At 35.9% G+C, this 15,945-nt stretch overlaps 1 protein-coding gene across 11 annotated transcripts in view; it reads left to right on the top strand.

Moving 5' to 3' along the window:
* srgap2 (SLIT-ROBO Rho GTPase activating protein 2) overlaps positions 1-15,096 on the top strand; it is a 170,828-nt gene extending 155,732 nt beyond the window's left edge. For 5 of the 11 annotated variants that reach the window (XM_087272423.1, XM_087272422.1, XM_087272428.1 and 2 more), the window contains 5 exons: positions 1,777-1,856; positions 2,082-2,262; positions 5,328-5,474; positions 7,413-7,722; positions 11,102-15,096. In XM_087272423.1, coding sequence (XP_087128549.1) covers positions 1,777-1,856; positions 2,082-2,262; positions 5,328-5,474; positions 7,413-7,722; positions 11,102-11,557 — 1,174 coding nt within the window. In that variant the 3' untranslated portion in view covers positions 11,558-15,096. 11 annotated transcript variants of the gene reach the window in all.
* Positions 15,097-15,945: the final 849 nt, after the last annotated feature.

Raw genomic sequence — 15,945 nt, 5'->3', positions numbered from 1 at the left:
CTCTATTGCTTTATTGGAAATAAACTTTGGACTCCTTTTCTTTTTTCAGAGGAAATGCAAGATTATTCTCATGCTTGATTATTAGGTTTTCTTTTTTTTTTTTAGAAAAATAATAAAGACATCAAACTTTGACATGACCAAGGATGCAAATAAGTATGTAATATAAATGAACAATATCACACATGTAGAAGTGCAATATGGTTGTATATCAGCACTGGTAGGAGGCATGTGTGTCCTCAGTGTCTCACCAGTGACGATATACAGCCATATCGCACTGCTAATCATGTAATATTGTTCTTATACAACAGTTTGACTGCGTATTCATGTATATAAGAAAGAAAATCAAACACGGACTCTAAAAATCTAAAAGTCTGGAACTACTCTCTTCCGCCATTCATTCAAATCTGCAGCTGACGTCAGGACAGTAGAAGTGGTTGCTACTTCACCAACATCACTTTAGAGCGAGTATTTGAATGATTTTCTAGCGTTGTGTCTAAATTGATCATGAAAAGGGGATTTTGCTGACATTTTAAGATTATAAGGCTGACATTTCCCGGTATTTCTGTTGCAATTGGGAGATCACAATAATTAACCCCGAAATTCAGAATTTCTTCTTTCTTTCTGTTTACTGAACTAGTCTGCAGTTACGAAAAGAGGAGACTCGTTAGAAACAAACAGATGGCCAACCAAAAAGTAACTCAGGGTTATACATTGAGTGGCCAACACAAAATACATACATTCCTCATATGTGAGTCCCATTTCACAGTCAATACACAATTACTATGGTATGAATACAGCACTACAACATACAAAACAGAGAGATTGACTTAGCATTTTAATAATGATTTGGCCAGCTGTAAATCCACTGAATTTTTCTCCTCTAAGCGCTTATTATACGGTCTCTGTTGCCATCTTGTGGATGGACAATGTCAACCATCTTTGCTCTGCTAAATATGACAGGTTGATGGATGCCGACATGCTGTAACTCCAAAATTATAAATATTTAAAAAAGGCACTATCCTTATAAATAAACTGCATAGTTGAAATCTAAACAACTTTATTCTCTCCTGAAAAAGCCTCAAAAGTACATTATGTTGTCCAACAGCTGCAATATTTGTCAAACTGTAGTGAGTTTATTGATCTGCTGTCACTCTATGTAGGCGGAGTAATACAGAAGGGTGAAGAGGCTGTACGAATGCTGATATTTCAGAGTATTGCCCGGCTATCAGCCAATCAGATTCGAGAACCAGACAGAACTGTTGTATTATATATAAAGCATATTATTATTTGCATATTATATTTTTATTATGATATTATTATATTTAATCAACAGATATCTGTATATGCTTTGAATATTTGGTTCACAGCAATAATAAGAATTGTTCCTTAGGCATCAAATCAGCATATTAGAGTAATATAAAAACATTCTGAACCATCATTTGACACTTTTGAGTTGCTCAGCCATGTTATCACAGGTAAATATATAAATAGACATAAAGCAGCTGTTTAAAGTTGTTACAATATTTCACAACATTACTGTTTTTACAAACTATTTACTGTTATTTAGTATTTATATTCAATTAAACCATGTAAAAACATGTAAAAAAAACATTTGAAATAAAACACACACTTTTGAACAGTATGTGCAAGTGTGTATTACATGTGCATGCTGGCTTCTATACTAATGCAATATATAGAATTTGTGTTAATGGCATCTATTGCCAGACTGTAATGAAGGTTTCCACTGATGTATATTTGTTTCTGTCAATCCATCAGTGATAGTCCACACATTGAGCCCCCTCTAGTGGACGAACCTGCTCCTGACACGGGCTCTGTAATCCACAACAGTGATGACGGTGAGTCCAGACACCAGTCATGAGACAATACTAACACACGCACACACACACTCACTGTCCTCATGCGTCCACTACGCACCCTTTCTGCATCTGATGAATGTGCTCTAACCTGCCTGGCTTCTTCCGCAATAACCCTTCCTTCCCTCTTTCCCTCTCGCTCTTTCTCTCTGTCTCTTTGTTTTCTGTGTCTCTGAGTAGTAAAGTCAGGGCCATTGACCGTTTCAGAGTCGGACCCCATCGAGGCCATCGCTCGCTTCGATTACTCTGGACGCACCAACCGCGAGCTGAGTTTCAAAAAGGGGGCGTCTCTGCTGCTGTACAGCCGCGCATCTGATGACTGGTGGGAGGGACGACACAACGGCACTGAGGGTCTCGTGCCGCACCAGTACATAGTAGTGCAGGACATGTAAGAAGTTTATGTATTTGATTTATCATTATGGTCAGTATATATAAACTTATATAAACATATAAACTCACCGGCCACTTTATTAGGTACATCTTACTAGTACCAGGTTGGACCCCATTTATCTTCAGAACTGCCTTTACCCTTTGTGGCATAGATTCAGCAATGTACTGGAAATATTCCTCAGAAATTTTGGTCCCTATTGACATGATGGCATCACACAGTTGTGTCAGATTTGTCAGATGCACATCTATGATGCGAATCAACCATTCCACCACATGCCAAAGGTACTCTATTAGATTGAGATCTGTTGACTGGAGGCCATTTTAATACAGTGAACTCATTGTCATGTTCAAGAAAGCAGTCTGAGATGATTCGTGCTTTATAACATGGCGCTTTATTCTGCTGGAAGTAGCCATCAGAAGATGGGTACACTGTGGTCATAAAGGGATGGACATGGTCAGCAACAATACTCAGGTTGGCTGTGGCATTGACACGGTGCTCAGTTGGTACTAATAGAACTGCAGCAGATCATCTTGAACATGTCAACATGCTTAAATGCATTGAGTTGTTGCTATGTGATTGGCTGATTAGAAGTTTGCATTAACTTAGGTGTACCTAATAAAGTGGCCGGTTTATTTAGTTTATATGGTTTGCTTTTTTACTGCAGGACACTCATTCACATTGGATAGAAGTATTTCCTAAATGATTAAATTTAAATGACACTGTAAGGATAACAAAATAAAGTAAACTGTCACTTAAGGCCAAGAGTGTTTTGGAAAATATTGAAATTCAGGATTGCAGCAGTTTGGTATACAGCAGATACTACTGGCTGTCAATAGCTATTTTTCCATGCACCTTTTTCTATGTGCATTTGAACTTTTACTTTAATAAGCGCATAATGGAAATGCTAAGATGAACATGTTGTTTGAAAATGTACATAAAAAAAAAACTTATGCACTTTTATCTCATGAGTAAAAATGCGCACAAACTAAGATGGAAACTCATTTATTGAATATAGCTAGGAAGCGGATTTAAAAAAAAGTAATGTGATTTTCTTTTAGCAGATCATGATATAGTAAAAATGACAGAAATTTACAGTTATATTCTGGTGGACACACGTTTTCAAAAAAACGAAGACCATTTGTCCCAATCTTGAGTGTCTGCGTTCCCAAATAGCAATCTCATGCTTTCAAAAGCCAGATATGACTGTGTTTATTACTTCTTTGTCTTCTGAGGTGCAAGTCATTTATTAAATAAGGAACAAGGCCTACAGCTGCTTCTCCTGTACACAGCAAATACCATTTTCCTTTCTGATATTTGGCAGCAGTTTTTTTAAATGTTAAATGACAATTTTGTTTTCTTTACCCCATTGGAGGCTTTATTTGCAAATGTTTTATGCAATATTAATGTTTTGCACATGTTTAAATCAAATCTTTTAATAGAAACATAGCTGTTGAGGCTCAGGGTTACCCAACAAAGTGTTGATATAGTAGTTGTGTAAATATTGTCACAGTAACACTTGTTTTTGTTTTTGTTGTGTGAATTGTTTTTGGGTGAGTGTGATTTTTTCTTGAAGGTTTCTATGATGGTGAATTATTTTTGGTTTGACTGTATGCTAAAAATGGGCTTTTCAGTAATGCATTAGAAACTTAGTATTAGAAAGTTACAAGTAGTAACTTACCGTGCCCTCCTATAATTTTGGGATCCTTGGTGAATATGAGCAAAGAATTCTGTGAAAAAAATGTATTAATTTATTTATTTTATTTGTAAAATTTGATACAGGCTGTTCATTCCGCTGTGACGACACCAGTTTAATAAATGGACTAAGCCGAAAAGAAAATGAATGAATGAATTAATTTTGATATAGCTAATAAGTGTATATAAAATGTTCTCAATGAGGACAAACATTTGCAAACAGCACAGTTTTATCACATAAATACATATATTTCTTAATTATATGTTATAATTATTGGCACCTCTGTTGTATCTCTCTTCACAACAACACAGACACAGGTTGTTTCTCCAGAACGGGCGTTTATTTAAGGTTGTCCATAATGTCCTTTGCGGCTGTCGCCATGACGCCGTGACGCCATGACGCCGTGAGAACTGTATAAGTAAATGAACACAGTACAAACGAATAAGAAATTACACAAACCACGATTATCTAATACATTAAATAAGCAAACAAATACCTCGTTGGTCGCTTGTCATGAAAAGAGGGTCCTTTGATTAATAAAGTCTTCTTCACTGTCCTTTTGACTTATGACAGCAGCAACTTTAAGCTTCTTAAACACATGTAACTTTACACAGCACTGACATGCGTCTGATCATCGTCAGTCTATCCGGGCATCCATAAACAAGCCACTCACATTACAAGTCATTTCCTCAGAGTGACATGTTTCCATAATAAATGTCTTAAACTACAACATATGAAATAATAACACATTTCAACCTTTCAACATATTTACATTTTTAAATACACTTCAGCTAAATGAATACAAAATAGTAGGATCTTAAATCACTGAAGAATAAAATATGAAACAAATATGTAAAAAAAAATATGCGATTATGCAAAAATGCTTGACAACAGCACTTACACCTATAGATTCAAATTAGCTAACTATTTTCCGTAATTCCCATTGACATGTTACATATGAAAATGAACATTGAAAATGCTGCAATGGTTAAGATATTCTGACTAACTGGGGAAGGAAATTTGTCATGTATCTTGTTCTAGTGCAGTGACTTGATCCTGAAAATCTGGATAATTGCAGAACAGCTCTCATGTCAGAGAAAGTCTCCAAAACTACAATCTGACACCACAAACTGATTGAAAGGTTTAATAGAAAAAGACTTTACTCTTGTTTAAAACCAAACTCAAGCATCTTTAGTTTATTTGGTTAGTATTTTGAACAGAATGTCAAGAGTTTAAACTTTCACAGCCTTTATGCTCTAATTTTATCAAGGGTTGTCAAAATTAGTCTATGGCACTGTGTTTAAAGTGTATCTATTATGAGTCTGCCTGTTGTATTTGTGGATTGTATAGATCTATGTTTTTTTTTTAGGCCGGATGGATATGCAGGCAGAGGAAGTCCTAAAGCTGACCTCGAAGGATCCCATGATTCAGTGGAAGAGAAGGTTTCCACGAGAGCCAGTGCCAGCTCACCCACTGGAGGTCATGTGGCTGATATCTATCTAGCCAACCTCAACAAGTACGTTCTCACATTTTTACGCATACAAATATGCACAATTAATTGAAGCTATTACTTTTTAATTATAAAGACAGATATAGATGGATCAAGTGAATCTTTATATATTTATACTTGTGAATTATTACTACACATTAATAATTTACTGTTATTTATTAATGATTTTTTAAATATAATAAAAACAACAAAATTTATAACATTTTTATTTGAATTCATGTATATAAAGTCTATTTAACAAAATATTTGATATATTCAGTTATGTCCATAAATAATTGCACATCAACACAATTCTATCATTTTTGGCTCTATACACCAACACAATGGATTTGAAATTAAACTAGATGTGCTTTAACTGCAGATTGTTGCCTTTAATTTGAGCGTATTTACATCCAAATCAGGTGAACGCTGTAGGAATTACAACAGTTTGCATATGTGCCTCCCACTTTTTAAGGATCCAAAAGTAATTGGACAGAATAATAATCATAAATCAACATTCACTTTTTATACTTGGCTGCAAATCCTTTGCAGTCAATTGCAGCCTGACGTCTTGAATGCAAAGACATCACCAGACACTGGGTTTCATTCCTGGTGGTGCTCTGCCAGGCCTCTACAGCAACTGTCTTCAGCTCCTGCTTGTTCTTGGGGCATTTTCCCTTCAGTTTTGCCTAAAGCAAGTGAAATGCATGCTCAATCATATTCAGGTCAGGTGATTGACTTGGCCATTGCATAACATTCCACTTGTTTCCCTTCAAAAACTATTTGGTTGCTTTTGCAGTATGTTTTGGGTCTTTCTCCATCTGCACTGTGAAGCACTGGCAAATGAGTTCTTAAGCATTTGGCTTAATATGAGCAGAAAATCTTGCCTGAAACACTTCAGAATTCATCCTGCTGTTTTTGTCAGCAGTCACATCATCAATAAATACAAGAGAACCAGTTCCACTGACAGCCATGCATGCCCAAACCATGTCACTACCACCACCATGCTTCATTGCTTAGGATCATGAGCAGTTCCTTTCCTTCTACATACTGTTCTCTTCCCCTCACTCTGATACAAGTTGATCTTTATCTCATCTGTCCATAGGATGTTGTTCCAGCACTGTAAAGGCTTTTTTATAACTCTAATCTGGCCGTCCTGTTTTTAAGGCTCCCCAATGGTTTACATCTTGTGGCGAACCCTCTGTATTCACTCTGGTGTTGTCTTCTCTTGATTGTTGACTTTGACACACATACACCTACCTCCTGGAGAGTGTTCTTGATCTTCCCAGCTGTTGTGAAGGGTGTTTTCCTTACCAGGGAAACAATTCTTTGGTCATCCACCACAATTCTTTCTGAGGTCTTCCGGGTCGTTTGGTGTTGATAAACTCACTGGTGTGTTCTTTCTCTTTAAGAATGTTCCAAATAGTTGTTTGGCCATGCCTGATGTTTTTGCTATCTCTCTGATGGATTTGTTTTGTTTTTTCAGCCTAATGATGGCTTGCTTGAGTGATAGTAACAGCTCTATGGATCTCATCTTGAGAGTTGACAGTAACAAATTCCTAATGCAAATAGCACACTTGAAATGAACTCTGGACCTTTTTTTTCTGCTAATTGTAGTTGGGATAATGAGGGAATAACACACAACTGTCCATGGAACGGCTTTGAAGCCAATTGTCAATTTACTTTTGGACCCTTAACAAGTGGGAGGAACATATGCAAACTGTTGTAATTCCTACAGCGTTCACCTGATGTGGATGTAAGTACCTTCAAATTAAAGCTGACAGTCTGCAGTTAAAGTACATGTTGTTTGTTTTATTTTAAATCTATTGTGTTGGTGTATAGAGCCAAAAATGTTAGAATTGTGTCGATGTCCAGTTGTTTATGAACCTAACTGTTTATGACACATTTTAAAAGACAAAGAAAAGTGTATATATGAGAGTTTGTACTTACACATATTAATCTCAGGTTGAGAAAGCGTCCAGAAGCGACGAGCATCCGGAGAACCATCCGGCCTGTGGAGGAGGGCTCATCGGGAGCTGCAGGGGGCTTAAAGACCTCCTCTATGCCTGCTGGAGGACTGGCCAAGGACAGCTCAGACAAGCGTCCTGTCAGCGCTCACAGCGTCCTGAACTCCATCACCAGACACTCGTCTCTCAAGACTAAAGTAGAGGGTCCTCAAGTTCGCAAATCCACACCTACTGGACGATCCAAGAGCTTCAGCAACCACAGACCCCTCGACCCAGAAGTGATCGCGCAGGTGGAGCACAGCTCACAGGTACGGGACACTTCAGAAATATTATTAGAAACAAGCAGCATTCAAACCCTGTCAGCTTTCATCTAAACTTTCTGGCTCAAGCAGTCATCACTGTTGTCCAATCACAACCCATTAGGCAAATGATGACATCAAACTTACATCTCAGTTGACAAAGTATGTAAATCAAACTGATGTCAGAATCTTGACATGGTTTTGTTTTGATGTAAATTGAATGGCAAACATATTGGCATTCATGTCATTAAACCAATTTAAGTGTGTTATTAACCCCCCCCCCCCCCACCCCACCCCCTAAATAATCACTGATATCACTGTCCAAACTGAATTTATAATTATGTTACAGCATCGTGATCAAGTCTTAACTAACAACTTATCAGAATGATATCAAGACCTGCCAGAAAACAATTTGTGTAGTAGTTAATATATGCAAATATATGGAAATATACACATTTTTATACTTGTAATGAGTATTTTAGGGTCGATCCATGCTATGGAAGCGTACTTCTATTATTTAAAATATATAACAAATGTTGTTTCTTCATTTGAACTGAAATATTAAGTCATGCTAAACAACTTAACAAAAGTTTTCTTAACTGACAATATTTAATGAATACAAAATTGTTTTGGAGATTTTTTTGTAAACTGAAATTGCCATTAGGATGTTAACCCGCATAACTAACATTGCTTCTGAAGACAATCCCCTATTAAATCTTAAATCTCTTGAACCATTTAAACATAAAAACAATGTGAAAGAATTGACCGTGTGTCTCCCTCTGGCTGACAACCTTTGTACAACAGGTTGTAGTTTGGTGGCCATTTTGGGTAGACCTTTTTTGATATCCTCTTTTGACTGATATACGCCATTTTCCATATTCAGCTATGACAGTTCATTAGTTTAAATTTATCAGAAGAAAATTTCATAAGTCAAACCTTTGAGAATATATAAGCTAACTCATTTTGTTCCCATGGCTCCATTAAACCATATCTTCTAAACCATTTATTAAATCCAAATTCTTGTAAAAACCTTTTGTAAACTCTCTACATCACGGGTGTCCAAACTCGGTCCTGGAGGGCCGGTGTCCTGCATAGTTTAGCTCCTACTTCCTTCAACACTCCTCCCTGGAAGTTTCTAGCACACCTAGAATAAGGTTGATTAGCTGGTTCAGGTTGGTGTTGGAACTAAAATATGCAGGACACCGGCCCTCCAGGACCGAGTTTGGACACCCGTGATGTAGAGAGTTTACAAAAGGTTTTTTACAAGAATTTGGACACCCCTGCTCTATATCATAGGTCTTAAGCTGGATTCCTTGAGAATTGCAACTCTGCACAGTTTTGCTCCATCCCTAATCAAACTCAGCTGATCCAACTAATCAAGGTCTACTAGAGACTATAAAGCTGCGGTCACACTGGACTTGTCTCCCCATACACTTCCATTCATACGCACGTGAAAGCCTCAGACCGGAAACGCAAGGTCATGCGTCAAGTTTCGCAGGTTTCTGCGGTGCAAAGTTCAAGTTTGGTGAACTCTAACCTGCGAAATCGCATCACTTGACTGCGTGAGACCAATCAAGGATCAAAACATGACATCTCTGGACAGAAATTTAAAACATGGAGCAATCACTTGCTTTTTTAAATGTCTAATAAGCTTGTTTAACCCTGCCCCTTTTTGCAGCGCTGCACGACAGAATATCGCACGCTCAAACTCTAATGTGACTGCAGCTTCAAGCAGGTGTGAGTTGGAGGTGGTTGGAAAATTTTTTTATAAAACAGCTCAAAATGGTTGAGCAAATGTAAAATGTAAATTGCTCAAAATGGTATGAGCCAAAAGCCAAAAAGACTTAGTGCAGTTGTAAACATAGCTGCATGTAATGCTTGTAATGATCACCCCTAATCCTACCCCTTACAGTGACATCACTAGCTACATTAAGTGTCAGTCTCAGCTTGCAAATCCAAGTCTGCATCCAGATAATATTGGAAATTTGGAACCATCCTGCCAAATTTTGTGTTTCTAGGACCACAGCTTGTGCTTAGACCCCTAATAAATACTGTAGACACACAGGTCAACTTGAGAGCCTGCTTTCCTCTCTGAAAAAGTGCTGAGGTCTCCAGAGGAGCTTGTGTGTTTTAGAGAGTTCTACAGTATTTGTCTTTCTTTGAGCTGTAATTTCACGGCTGGACAGAGCTGCTCCATCTATCCCGGCTGCTGGAAATTGAGTGTGAGTTTCTGTGGTTTAGTCATTGTAGACATGTGGACATCTTACAGATTTGTTGTTGAAAGCCTACAAGGTCTGACCTTAGCGAAAACATTTAGCAATAGATGGTGTCTTTTTAAAAAGAAGTGAAGTGAACTTTTAACTCCTTTAACTGTGGCTTTCGTAGTTTGAAAAAAACAACAACAACAAAGATACACTTATATATATATATATATATATACACACACACACACACACACACACACACACACACACACACACACACACACACACACACACAGTTAATTACATATAATTCAAGCATTTAATATTGTATGTGTCTTAGATTATTACAAATTAAAACATTTATTAAATTATTAAATTATTAAAATTATTAATTTATTATTATATTATATTATATTATATTACATTATATTATATTATATTATATTATATTATATTATATTATATTATATTATATTAATAAGTAGGTTATGGAATTTAGTTATATTCAAATATTTATATAGGTTAAAACTACAAATAAAAAGGCAAATGGACATATAATATAAAAAAGTAATGGCATATACTCAGTTATATAGTAAGAAATGTTTTCAAAATGATTTACATATTTGATTTATATACATATATAAACTATATAAAATTCCATATATGGTGATTTTTTTCTTTAAAATGCCAGATTATAAACTAATGAATATATACAATAATATTGCAAACAACATGCAGTATATAAACGTCCTTTAAGATAATTTAATTTTGACTATACTGTATGTATGAGAGTACAGACATATTTTCTTCTGCTGTCTTACAAATAATCTTTAGATAAAAACAATAAATAAACAAAAAGAAAATAAGAATACTATCAAAACTTTTGGTTCTGATTATTTTTTACATAAATGTAAAACCAAAAAAATCTGAATAAATAAGAATATAAGTGTAATGGAAGCTTTTTATGCTTTTCATTACAAAACTTTATGAGAAACAATTCAATCTAATAAACATTGTCAGTCACACTTCATTTTAATTTGAATTTACAATTCATGCTATTAACAAACTATTAACTAAGTCTTTTAGCTCAATAAACGGCTAATTGGCTGATTATGAATAGCAAGGTAGTAGTTGGTTTTAGGTAAAGATATTTACATTGTATTTTATTTGTTTTCTTTCTGCAGGACATCGAGGCCACTATGAACACGGCTCTGAGTGAGCTGCGAGAGCTTGAGAGGCAGAGCAACGTCAAACATGCTCCAGACGTGGTTCTCGACACACTGGAGCAGCTCAAAAGTGGCGGGACGTCTGAACCATCCAGCCCTCTCCATTCCCGCCTGCTCCGCGAAGCTGAATCCTCTCAGCATCCTCTGCAGCGCAGCGCCAGTTCAGCCAGCGACATGCCCTCCACTTTCCGACCCAGCAAAACCACAGGCCCCAAGAGCCCTCTGTCCTCCATGACCACCGCTTCTGGCTCCACATTCAGAGATAACAAACCTCCAGCCACCAGACCCAAGCCTGTGGTGTTCCCCAAAAGCAGTTCAGCCGGAGGAAGTCCGGCTATGGGATCTCCAACAACCACCATCCCACCAACACCACCACCTCCACCACCACCCACCGACAAATCCTGCCCCGTCTGAAGGTTTCCCAGCAAAAAAACAACAGGATAGTTTAGATTTGAGTGAGCGAGTAAGTGTTTATTACACACAGGATGATTTTTCAGCAGTTGTTAGTTTGGACTGAGACTCGGACATCAGCCGGATCTTCTTTTCTAATCCCAGTTTAGAGCTTTGGAGTTCTTTTCTGTCTGTACAGACTCGTTTTAATGGGAAAAGACTTTTTTTTGAGGTCAAAGAACTATTCGAGGAGACATTTTCACCTCAGACTTTAGTGCAAATTGAAGCAGGTTGAATGGAAACACATTTTTTTTTCCTCCTGATATAAATCCGCCACTCAAATGCAATGACATTTCTGAGTCGATCCAATCCGTCAGATTCTACAAATCCAATAATCACTAGTTATACTTCATAATTCACCTTATAACCTACACTGGCACTCTTTTTAGCCAACCAAACCATAAACGTGACAAATAAACACGTTTGCATGAAGATCCACAAGATTTTTTGCATGATGAACGCGACTTCCCAAACCATTGGATTCATCATCGATATTCCGTAATTGCTCCAAAGCACTTCTGAATTCATTAACAGTCTGAGATGTCATTTTATTCTACTATTATAATATCAGCGGGCACATAAAAAAAGGGTGTTGTTTTGTATAAGTCTAATAATCGTGATTATAACTGGAAACAAGTATCTAAAAATGAGGAATGTCAAGAAAGCACATTATTTCTTCATGGCTCGTGTGTAAAAAAAAGAAAGAAAAAATAACAAGAAAAATAATTCTCCCTAGGTCATTACTCGCCTCTGGGTCTGTATCATGGTATCTATGTATTAGTATGTGTGTTTACGTACAGTATGTATATAATGACTCTTCGTAGCAGCCTGACAGCAGTTTCTTTATTTTATTTGATCAGATTTACAATGCAAAAAAAAAGGGAAAAACTAAAAGGGGACACATGCAAAAATGAAGCTCGCTTTCCTCTGTTTGTTTTTCAGAAAGAATAAGTGTGCAAAAAGCCTCCTTAAAGAGATAGTGCGCCCAAAAAGGAAGATTTGTGGTTAGTTGACTCATCCTAAGAGGATATTTGACTGTGTGATGTAGATGTAGATCACTTTATTTCTTTAGTGGAACATTAGAAACGATATTTAGCTCAAATTGTGGTCTTTAATTATACTTTGAGTGTCTAAAAAACAACATAAAGGCAACACAAACTTACTCCACATGACAAACGCTGTGATTTAAAGAAGCAAAACAATCAATCTGTGTATGAATTAGAATATTAAGTACATTATTATCATTAATCCCCACAGGCTGATTGTTTTGGATTATAAAATATCAGTCTATCATCATGTATTGAGTTGTGTTGCCTCCATTTGTTTTTATTTTTTACTTTTATTTTGGAAGTCAAAAACATAAAGGCAACACAAAATTACTCCACATGACATACGCTGTGATTTAATGAAGCAAAACAATCGACCTGTGTATGAATCTGAATATTATTTACATTACTGATACCAATGATCCTCACAGACTGATTGTTTTGGAATTTAAAACATCAGTGTATCGTCATGTATTATGTTTGTGTTGCCTCCATTTGTTTTATTTTATTTATTATTATTATTTTTAAAAGTAAAAAATAATATAGAGGCAACACAAACTTACTCCACATGATGTACATTGTGATTTTCTGAAGCAAAACAATCGATCTGTGTATGAATCTGAATATTAAGTATATTGTTGATACCAATGATCCTCACAGACTGATTGTTTTGGATTTTAAAATATCAGTGTATCGTCATGTATTTGGTTTGTGTTGCCTCCATTTGTTTTTATGTATTTTTTAATATTATTTTGACGTCAAAATTCTCTGATCTACCTTCCTGCAGATTTCAGTTGCAACCCTTTTCAAACACACCTGTCTTTAATTATCTAGTGCAGTTCAGGTCCTAATTAATTGGTTCAGGTGTGTTTGATCAGGGTTGGAACTGAACTCTGTAGGAAGCTAGATCTCCAGGAACAGGGCTGTGCATCCCTGATATACATTATTATCACTGATCCTCACAGACTGATTGTTTTGGATTATAAAACATCAGTGTGTCTTTATGTATTAAGTTTGAAAGTCAAAAAATAAAAAATAAATAAACATACAGGCAACACAAAATTTTTTAGCATGACTCCTGACAGTACGTTGAGATTCCATCGCAAAACAATTGATCTGAATATGAAGACTATATACATTCTTAGTTTTGATCCACAGACTGATCGTTCCAGTTTATAAAACATCAGCGTATCATACTTACGTTTTAATTTTGTGTTGCCTGTATGTGTGTTTGTTTTGTTTTTGACTCTCAAAGTACTATTAGCTTTTTAATATGTACGACCAAGGCCACATACACAACTGAAAGTCTGGTTAGTGTACAGTCTGAGGGTGAGTAAATTAAACATCATTTCCTTTCATTTTTGGTGGAACTCTTCCTTTAACGTCTGACAATCTTTATAAGATGCCTGTCCAAAGAGCTAAATGCCCCTCACAGGGTCTGCGTGATTTTATTGCCTTCGACAGAACGGATCAGACAAGTGTGTATTTTCCCAAAGCGAGGCCTTATTATGCATGAAAACAAGTTTGTGAACGTAGACAACAGCTAACTGCGACTTATGGAAAATATCTGTAGATAGACTAAGATCTTTATGACTGAGGCATTGTTTTGTTTTTCTCCAAGTAACGTTCCTTGTTTTCCTATTGTGTTCTTTTCTGAATGTGTCGTCGTGTTCTGAACGTCTTCACAGGTGGTTACATTTGTTCACATGTAAATGATCGGAAGTATTGTGTGCGTGTGTGTGTGTGTGTTGTTCCTGATACCTCATAAAGGCAACTGGAAGCTGTCTTATTGGAGTTTTCGTGAGCAGGACTTTTACATGCAAATGACAGCAGGTCGTGTTTAATGTGTAAATGTTAATAGTATGCTGTCGGCCGAGGCCTACGTTTACACACATGATGTTTCCTTGAGTAAACTGAAATCAATCATTATACACTTGAATCTGCATTGTATGTTTGTGAACACATTGAGTGAGGGTGATTTTCTTTCTTTCTTTCTATTTTCTTTTTAATCATAACTGTATTAAAATGTAATTCCTGTCCAGTTGAAGCGAGACTGTAAAATGAATCGTCTTGTCAGAACTATTTATAGTTGTCCATTCTGATATCTGTTCCCACAGAAGCGTGTGTTCAGATGTTGTTTTGTATATACAATAGTGTACATTGCAGAGGTACATTGTTTTTTTCTTCTTCTTCTTTTTCATATTTTGTTTGTGGGGGTTCTTATTTCTTCTTTTTTTGGTACAATATTGTACAGTTACAGCAATAGTAGTTCCACTTAAATATACATTCTATAATTCCATGTGTAGTTCTTGTAGTAAACATTTTTAAATAAAAAATTGCTTGCTAAACGTGTATTTGATTGTTTCAATTAAACAAAAGCTGCGAAATGTGAAAATTATCTCTTTTTTTAAATATTACCAGCCTTTTTTCATTCTAAATAAAACATAACTGACTAAACATCTCCTTGATTGTTTCTTTTTGTTTGTTTATATATAATAAAAAGGTGTTAAAAAGTATAATTTTATTTTTTTTTGTACAACTTCTCCCAGCAACTTCACTAATAATATATATTTTTATTCATTCATTTTCTTTTCGGCTTAGTCCCTTAATTAATCAGGGGTCAGCACAGCGGAATGAACTGCCAATTTATCCAGCATATGTTTTACGCATCAGATGCCCTTCCAGCTGCAACCCAACACTGGGGAACACCCATACACACGCTTTCACACACATACACTATGGCCAGTTTAGCTTATTCAATTCACCTGTACCGCATGTCTTTGGAGGGAGAACATGCAAACTCCACATAGAAATACCAACTGGGGGCGGGGCTTAAACCACCAACCTTCTTGCTGTAAAGTGAACGTGCTACTGCATAAACAAAAACATATTTTGTTTATTTTTTTAATAAATATTTCTCTTTGTGAGTAGTACATAACGCGGTTAAAATCTGCAAAATTTTATGCAATATACCATTTCTAAGGTATGTGTACGATTTTTTATTTACTTTTCTTTTTAGAACAACAGTATCTCCAGCAAAAAAGATCTCCAAAGATGCCGTTTTAAATTGTAAAAAAAAAAAAAAAAAAAGATGTTTGGAAATAAATGAAGACAGCAGAAGTCGATGATTTATTTGAATTATTTAGCCTGACATGTATTACAAAATATTAAAAATGTTTCTCAAAATAAAATATATTGTGTTCAAAGGGAAACAAGTTTTTGTTTTTTACTCAGATATTAGAAAAAGAAATTATTTTAGAGCAGTGATCACAATACTGTGATACCGTGATATTTTTTTTATCCAAG

Source organism: Danio rerio, chromosome 11 (genome assembly GCF_052040795.2).
Source record: "Danio rerio strain M-AB ecotype USA chromosome 11, GRCz13ab, whole genome shotgun sequence".
NCBI classification, from domain to species: domain Eukaryota; kingdom Metazoa; phylum Chordata; class Actinopteri; order Cypriniformes; family Danionidae; genus Danio; species Danio rerio.
Note: the sequence above shows the minus strand (reverse complement) of the source record. Positions and strands in the feature narration are given on the sequence as shown.